The 9,375-nt window shown below is 38.9% G+C and overlaps 1 protein-coding gene across 2 annotated transcripts in view; it reads left to right on the forward strand.

Moving 5' to 3' along the window:
• The window catches only part of PREX1 (phosphatidylinositol-3,4,5-trisphosphate dependent Rac exchange factor 1), a 164,117-nt gene extending 158,743 nt beyond the window's left edge, over positions 1 to 5,374 (forward strand). For both annotated transcript variants that reach the window (XM_074157699.1, XM_074157700.1), the window contains exons 38-40: positions 336 to 438; positions 997 to 1,064; positions 3,155 to 5,374. In XM_074157699.1, coding sequence (XP_074013800.1) covers positions 336 to 438; positions 997 to 1,064; positions 3,155 to 3,197 — 214 coding nt within the window. In that variant the 3' untranslated portion in view covers positions 3,198 to 5,374. The remainder of the gene's footprint in view (positions 1 to 335; positions 439 to 996; positions 1,065 to 3,154) is intronic.
• The last annotated feature ends 4,001 nt before the right edge of the window (positions 5,375 to 9,375 follow it).

The following is a 9,375-nucleotide window of genomic DNA, read 5'->3' on the forward strand; positions in this document are numbered from 1 at the left end:
TCTAAACACACCGCTGCTCTTCCAGTGTCTCAAAACCATTGAGATAAGAAGATATTCATTTGTGAATAACTTTACATGAACCAGTGCAGAAGAGCAGGAAGCACAGCCATGTAGTAATGATGCTGGAGACTCAAACAATTGCAATATCTGGGTGGAACGAGACTGGAAATGCAGGACTCGGGTTATTTTGTAGTTTTGTGAGTAAAAAACCTAAAAAAGTCAATACAAGAACACTAGCTAACAGAAGTCAGACTTAACAGGCAAGTGTCCCGTACATACCTATTCATACATTTAAATATGGTCTATGATTTGATTTCCCTTGTTCCCATGCTCAGGAGTACGTTGAGTGTGTCCCTGGAGCAAGCAGCCATACTGGCTCGAAGTCATGGGCTTCTGCCCAAGTGTATCATGCAAGCTACAGACATCATGCGAAAGCAAGTAAGTATTTGGATGTGTGTCTGCTCCATGCCACCGTTTTCATTCCAGTAACATCATTGTACAAACACCAGTTGACTTCAGCGTGGCGCTGTATTTTGTGCACTGCAAACCCATATAGCCACACTTCTATTAACGTCTGAACAGCTACACATATATTTTACTGGAACAAATTAACTTTTGCATCTACAGCCATTACAGCAATCAAAATATGCACCTCACTGTGCATTATTTAAAGTGTGTGCCTTGACGGTTAGAAAGTAGGGACTATCCAGTATATTTAAGACAACTTCTCTATATAAAAACCCCCAAGTCTCAATCACAGTGTTAAATAGTAGAAATTCCCTCGTGCGAGGCAGCAGCGCTTGGAAAGTGCTTTGGGACTAGTTCCATCTTTTAAGTAAACACAGATGACTAATGTATCCACCCAATGGATTCCAAATCTTCTAAAAGTAGTTAATGGATTCTCAAATAGAAACCATACTCCCATTATAATATTTCCCCCTAAGGATGAGATGCTTTATCAATACTGTCAGTACCATAAATTCTCTGTTTCCTTAGGGACCAAGAGTTGAAATCTCTGCCAAGAATCTGAAAGTGATGGACCAAATGCCACAGTGTGCACCTCGGTAGGTTATGTATTATGCATTTTATCTGAGTGCTGGTTTTATGTTTCTGTAAGAATTGTGGAGTTCCTGTTATAACCAAAGATCTCCTTAGTAGCAATAGTGGAAAAAAGAAAAAATTCCTGTCTTCTTTCTCACTGTATTAAACTAAGTGCACTGTAGATTAATCAGCTTTGCTGCTTACGGTTTGCAGATCATTAACTTCAAAAGTTTCTGCATTTTCTGAATAAACATTAACAGATCAGAGGGAAGGCTCTTTTTTGGACTGTTTGCTGTGAGTTGGCAAAGCTGGTGACTGACAGCCATCTGTGGAACGCTTAGAAAGAAAAATTCCTGAATGGCAAATCTGACTGCAGATACGCAGAGATAATTCATAGGCTGATACTATTGTGTGCTTGGAAAAGCGTGACTGTTAGTTGGGGCAGAGCAGGTTTAAGAGCAAGCACTTCAAGACAGAGCAGCTCCAAGGAAGATCAGGTTATACGTTTTTCTCTAGAAGACAGCTTTGAAAAGCACCGTACATTTGTGACTACTACTGCATCTAACAGGAGCTAAAGATGTTCATCATCTCTCTCTACAGGATAAGAATACCTTTATTTTTAAGAAAAGTATCTCTTTCTGTTCAATTTCCCCCAGTTTCTTATATCAGAGAGAAGAGAATATCCTTTAATAAACTGTAACACAGCGTTTTCCCACCATGGTAGTAACAAATCATCAGGATATTGTCATCAATATCTACACAATCAGTCTGTACAAATATCAGAGAAACTTCTGATTCTCCTCTTGTTAATGGCATTTGTCAGACTGAGTGTATTTGTTGGTGCTGGAGTCCTCCAAAGAACACATTAGTTCAGTGTCAAGAAGACTTCCTTAGAACACTGATACCTTATTCACGCGGTAAGACTTCTGAGTTACTCTAAACAAGCCCTGTGTATTTTTTTTTCCTATCTGCTCCTCAAAAAGTTTATAGGAAATTATTTTAAACTTTAGCGACTGTGATGATGCTCACTATAGCAGCCTGGCCTTGGTTTATTTTCTCAATGATCTTAAAAAGAACAACATTTCGCATATAGAACCTTATCCTTCTGCTGGATTGTAATTGCTGTTTCAAAAAGGAATAGAATAACAGTCTGCGTTGGCTCCTGTGCCGCGTCCCCAGTGTCATTTGTCAGCATTTTAGCAGCATGGTTATTTTGCCGCATTACTGGGTGGACGTTACTTTGGTCCCATTTTTATGAGCATGACAGCATGCTATGTTCTGAAAGAAACAGCTTTACAAACAAATCACGAGATGAGGCATTTCTCTTCTTTTGTATACGCTCTAAATCACAATGACACATTCCAGGACTATTTACTTGGATTATTTCAGGGCAATAAAACTCAGATACACGTGTTCCTACTGGGCTCCTTCATCATAACGTGAAATAAAACTGAGCAAAGTTAAAAGGAGATCTGGTGAATTAATGTTAATTCTCAGGATTGTATTTCCTAGCATGAAGATTTGTCAAACTCTGTAGTAGCAATCTTGAAAGAGAAGTTATAAAAGACTTGAGTTTATTCAAATGTAAAGTAGAAAAAGCCAAGAAAAAGCGAGCACAGAGTCACACCTGAATGGCAGGCAAGATGCGCTTAGGCTCAACCACTGCTCTCAATTTGCTAATCTTGTGATTCAAAAAATTTCTTTGAAAACATGATTACTAATTTTAAAGTTTGTTCAACCGTGTCAACAAGCAAGTGTGTTCTTTTATCTCCTTGGTACCCCAATCTCCATGATTCTTTTGTCCAAGGAAAATGCTGAACTGGGTTTAAAACAAAAGAAATAGAGAAAGAGAAAAGACACTGTTGAAGACCCAAATTGGGCCAAAGTTAAAAGGGAGTGATGCAAAGTGTCAAAAAGTATTTAAACAATGATTGTCTATACTTTAGTTAAAAAATTTTCAGTTATTAAAATTAAACACAGTGGTGTTCTTGATATCAGATTTCATCTAAAGCTTGCAGAATGATAAAGGAGACGTTGCCTCTCCTATGCTCTGCCAGTAACTTTGTCGTCATCCTTACAATATTTAATATCATACTCTTCATCTGCCTTAAAGACTCTATAGGTTGTGCCAGCCACCCACAGATGGGGATTTATAAAAGCGAGAGAGGCACCGTCACTGCAGCCTGGTCAAAGCATTCTCCTAGGAGCAGCCCTGTCCAAGGACCCACGTGAACTGACACCGACGGGGCCCATCAAGAGAGGAAGAGACATTGCTCTGGTTCAGCAGGAGCCGAACCTGCTGGACCCCGGCACCGAGAATCTCCCAGCGCGGGCAGGATTCTTGCATTGCTTTGACTTCTCAAGGAAATTCTTGAAACAAACACCACGGAGCTAAGATGGATGTTACTGCCATTTGCTGCATGCCTGGAAAAGTGACAATTAGATTTCCAGAAAGTGCAGTTTTACTGATGACTTGTTTGTGCTGCCACCTAAAAGCTGTGGACTTCAAGAAACGGATTGGTTAAGAAAATCCAGAATGACCCGTATGTCTCTCCCTGTACTACATCTGGCATCCATTTAATTGCCAGCATAATTTTGGTCAGCGTCCTTGAGCAGTAGCTTCATAAACACCACTTTTTCATGAACTGACCTGCACTTTTGAACAACGAATAGCACAATCTATGGTTTATTCAAATATGAACATAAAGAATTTTTTCTGGAGTAATTTTCCACTTCAGCCCAGTGAGAACCAATCTCTCTATGCTGCAGACTATACATTCCATAATACTTCTTAACATTACTTCATTTTACTTACTGTAGCTTTCAGGTTTTTGATTAACTCTTTTTACTAATGCCCTATTATGTACTCTGGAAATACAGAACTATTTAAGAGGAGAGATTGGGAATGAAGGATTTTAAAGGAAACTTTACAAAGGAAAAATACAGTCTTATAATCTGATTATTTGAACAGATGTAGTTTTTAAAACAGGTCAGAAGAACTATACTTATTTATGTGGAGTGGAATAAGTGTTTTCGATCATGTTATTATATATACAAGATTTAAATAAAAATTATATTGTTTAAAATGGGACCAATATGCTGGCAATTACACAGCTACTCCCAGTTTACTGAAAAAAACTACATTATTTAAAATCTTTCAATATTTAAGTAGTCTTTAATACAGTTATTAAGATGTATTAGGGATGCTTTTAAGTTAAAAGAAAAAAGGAATCATGTATATAATGTACTTTATTTTCTCTTGTTTGAAAAATTGTTCTCCTCTCTGTCAGTATTATCCTAAGCACGGTAATTTTTTTCCAAATTACTGGCTGAAACTAACTGAAACATGTCAGCAGTCTCAGGACAGAAATAACGTTCTTTCGGAGTGAGTGCCTTACTATGACCACCCATCCCTAACGAATTCCAGTTGTATCAGGTGTCGGAAGGAGGGTGTACGGGAAACTTCCCGTTCCTCTGCTTCTCCTCCTCTCAAACAGTTCATGGTCAGGACACCCAGAAGCGCTTTGCAGTGATGTACATTCTAGAAAATAAAGGTTTGGGGTTTTTATTTGTGAGGTTGTTTGGGTTTTAGCTGGCTTAATTTTATTTTATTAACATGCAAGCCAACTCAAAAATTAAAATTAGACTTTTTCCATTTGGATATGAAGGTCTTGTAAATTTTTTCACCTACACATCAACGCAAAATGGCTTATGGCAAGTTTGGGGATGCAGATTGTTCTGAACCTTGTTTCTTTTCTTTTTTTCTTCAGTCATAGACTGAAATAATTTTGGGGAAGGAACGTGTTTTGTTTAATCTCTTTGAACTGTTTCCTCTGACCTACAGCAACCTGTTGCAGGGAACTCCACAACCCATCCATCGCCAGCTGCCGGGCACAGGGGTTTCTTACTGAGCATCCATCTGTGCTGCTGCCAGATGAGCAGATCACTATTTCATGCACTTTCTGATATTTTTTGGTTGTGAAAGAGTTATTCTTGCCATTTGCTGTTTGAAGAAGAAATGGATGTTTCTTTACTGAATCCTCAATTTAAAATGTACTTAGTATTACAAGAACTGTAGGAACACCCCTAAGTGAAGAGAACACACAGATCCTGGCTTTGCCGACACCGGCTCTGCCCAGAGGAAGGGCAGGAATTTGCAGAGCCCGGTGAGGGCCCAGCCCACACTCGTGCAGTCCTGTAAGTGTTAGAGATACCTAGAAGAGTACCCCAGGGCATTTACACTGTGCACTGTTTTACATTGAAATGTATATGTTATTCTCATTGAAAACGTGATAGAAGTTTTTATTATTAAAAGCTGGTTTATATTATAAGGAAAGAAGGTATGATCTTATTTTTCTGTTATACCCTTTAGGTCCTTAGCTCTAAGTTCTGTCGATCAGTTTAAGTTCTGATACTTGTGTGGCGCGAGGAGGAGTCGGAAGTTCAAACTGTAAGGGAAAAGTTTTTGCTGTTGGCTCAAACTGGCGGTGCAGAGCTAAACTCTTCCTGTTTGTGCAGCGTCGGCCACAGATGTGGTTTCACTGCAGACTTCCGATTAAAGAAGAAAAGAAAAACTGTTTTGATGCTGTAAAATTGCAGGGTTTGAATCCACTGCTGGAAAAAACAGGTTCAAGTGGAAAGTAAGAGGGCAACGCACGAGCCAACCGCCAAGAAGAGGGTAGATTAGGTCTGCAGAATTTCCGTGGCTAAAAGCAAAGTAAGAATCAGGCCTTCCACAACCGAACAAGTGCAGATTCCATAGATCTGGAGCATCTGATGCACTGCAGGTGCGGAACATGTGGAAAACACAGTCGAGATGGAGAAGATGGAAACAAGCAGCAGGATGATGAGGTGTGTCAGCAGCCAGCTGGAGGAAAGAAGGCAACGCTGAAAAGAAAGTGGGGGCTGGTGGCATCTGCAAGTGGAATTTCTGATGTATCAGCCTGGGAACTGAATTCACGCAGCATTTTTATTAATGGCTGAAGCACAGGTACTGCCAGGCTGGGGCTGATGTTAAGTTGGGAGGCACTCACCGAGACAAGGATCAGGGTACACACACAAAAAAAAACCCCAAAAAACACCGGAGAAGACTTTGAACACTGAAGGGGATGAACGGGATGAAATTTTACAGTACAAATCCACCTGGACTCTGGCAAATCCTTTTTCCTCTGTCATGCCCTTGAAGATTAAACAAAGTATTTTGCTATATTTCTTGTTAATTGGTAATAGAAGGACCTTGGTTATAGAGTTTGTCACAAGATGACTCAGATGCAATTTGATAGAATCATGAAAGCTCAGCCCGCACTGGGAGACAAATTTGCAGTTGGGGTGGAGAAGTATTCAAGCCACTGTGCAGAGGCCAAATTAATTAAGTGAAATTGCAGTAGCAAGATGTTGAGGAAAGATACTGAAGTGGTATCAATAAAGTGGATACGATGCTGCCAGATAAGAGCAGGAGAGCTTGATTTATTTAGCCTAAGACACAAGTCTATCTGATGTCTTTGTAAGAAGATAATAATGAAAAAGGTAAAGGCAGTTCAATCTAAACATAAATACAGCCACAAGGAGAAAAAGAAGTACAAGCAATCAGGGATAAATACTGGCTGAAAATTGTTCTGTACCCTAGAAACTTTTTTTTTTTTTTTCTAATCAGGCTCTCACGAAAAAAAGAAGTAACTCTTACAAAGGGCCTTGTCAAAGACCAAGCAGTGGTGCCGCAGGAGAACAAGGTGGCCCTTCCCCATCCAGTCCCCTTTGGCTGCCGGAGCAGGGTCTGGCTGCCAGGAGACAGTGAGAACCGTCCCTGCCGTGTCCAGGTTTGTCCAGAGCATTTGCAAAAGTGAAAACTGCTTTTCAACTCCACGCCCTGGCTTTCTGTTAGCATTAGACATTTTCATATCCCAGTATTCATTTGCAGACTGAAATACTGTGATTTTTAGATAAGAAGCCACAGATTCAGACAAATATACATCTCATTTCCATTTAGAATAAAAAACATTGAAAAGAAAAATCCACCTGGACTCTGGCAAATCCTTTTTCCTCTGTCATATTTTCTTATCAGCAAATGGTGCTAATTTGGGAATATTTGAGCACTAATTATTTCATGGTTCAAAAGTTATTTGAAGTTACAAAACACTAAGGCCTAACAATCAGAATTTCAATGTAAAAATAATCAGAAACACTCCTACTTCCATAGCAGCATATATAGCAATTCGTCTGTCATAACACTTGGCATTGTCAATGTCTGACGCAGATTCTCAGCACCTGGTCATTGTTCATTGGTAAAAGGGCAAAACCCAATCCCTAACCCGACAAACGGCTCATAAAACCAGATTATTCACAGAAGCACATAGACTTATTGAGAAGATACCATTGATTAATCAAGTTACCCAGTACAATTTGTATCTAAAACTAGTATTTGTGTAGCACTAGAGTGTTCAAATATGAAGTTCAAATTCACCATTTGGAGAAGTCTGCAGTTATTTATGTTATTTATCCTAACAGGGAGGAAAAGCCTTCAAACAGCAAAAGGTATTTTTCCCACTTTTTAGAATGAGATTCCTGGCTTTGATTAGCACCACGAAACCATTGCCGTGCCATTGGCTCCTGCTCCTTCTGTTCCTTCCTATCCAAAAATTCTTTCTGTTTCATGTTAAATAACATAGTGCAATAGCAGTTTCCGTGGTACTGGCGCAGCATTACTACATCGCTAAAGGAGACTTCATTTAATATAAACTAAAAAAATTCTAGTGTTCTTAAGAAGTGAGTTTCCAAGCGCTCGGTCTCCCTTGCCCAGTTTCCCTTGCTATACTGAGCTCTGCACTTCTCCCTGCTCCAGTTTGGGGAGGAAACTATTTTCTTACCACTGGTATTGCGAAGAGTCAGAGGAGAGACATTGTAAACTGCTTTGAAAACTGCCAGCACTTTACATATATAATCTAGTTCTAATGACTTGAAAAACAGGAAACTAGATGGAAAAAAGGATAAACATCACAAGGACATATAAAAATCTCTGCTTTCAATTCCTATAAAAATATTAATTGAGAACACATGGTATAAGGAAAGATGACAGTCTATTTTTTTATGTACTTGCTCTGCCCCATGTCAGAATTCAGACATACTATGCATTAATACCATCAAGGAACCTAATTTAACATATCTGTTTTCATTAGGGAAAAAGAATAAACTCATATTTGTGTGTGAAGTTTCTTCAGACACCCTTATCTTCAGCAGTTCCTACTCCTTGATTTGAAGAATATCAGAATTCAGAACATAAGTAAATGTTACATGAATATTATTTTAAAAATATGGTCTTATCAAGAGGATATTCAATTTGGATTTCAGAGTAGCACCTTTTAGTTTGTAATAGAATTGATAATTCTTTTATCACACAGTTTGGCAGGAGATAATAACTGTTTCTTTAAGGTCCTTCTAATTGCCAGCACGTACACCCTGGGACTCAGGCTCTGATGCAATCAATCAAGTGTACCACGGGAAAGGTCTGTTGGTACCTGGACCCCAGTTAGTTGAATGGGTCATGTCTGTATATTCTGAAGCCTGCACTGGCTTCAGGGCCGAATTAAAGATGAAGGACCTGATTATCTTAGAATAATAGGTTTGCTTTTAATAGTTAACCTTTCATAGCTGTTTCTAGATGAGCTAAGACCACAAGATGAAAATCACTGCACTTAGTACAACGCCATAGAGCAAACAAGTAACTCACTGAACAAGTCAGAGGACTTTACGAAGGCCTTTATTTTGCCCTTTTTAAAAAAGGTAGGAATGGCCACAGTAGTCTGACCATAGGTTAGGCCAAATTTAAAAGGCTTTTAAAAGTTAATTGCTGATCAGCTATAGGAGCTCAAGTAGATTGCTATAGCATTACTGCATTTACAGCTCATTTTGCACCTAAGATCAATTACCTCGTCTGGGCAGGGGGGCAATGCTGAACCGACACAAGTTGTATAGCGTGTTTTCGCATGAAAGAACTTTTCGTGGTTTTAGGAAAATGTTCCAGAGATGATATTTTTATATCAGTTTATAGGATTGGCATTTTCAAATGTTTTGTAAAAAGAAAAAAATGTACAGAATATTTGAGAGGGTTTTTCCAGTTAAGTTTGAGGGATTCTAGTGTACTAATAGTGTTTTATTTTTCTTCATGTTTCTGTATTTTTAACTAAGCATGTGTACTCTGCATTAAGATAAAAGTCTTAATATAATTTGTTCAACTTTTTGTGCTGTATCGTCTAATCCATGTTGTCATTTTAGCATTACTGACCTCTGTGTGTTTGGTCCGCTGTGCGCTCTCTCTCTCTCTGTCAGTTGAAATCAGGT

The sequence above is a fragment of the Numenius arquata genome, chromosome 12 (genome assembly GCF_964106895.1).
Source record: "Numenius arquata chromosome 12, bNumArq3.hap1.1, whole genome shotgun sequence".
NCBI classification, from domain to species: Eukaryota; Metazoa; Chordata; class Aves; order Charadriiformes; family Scolopacidae; genus Numenius; species Numenius arquata.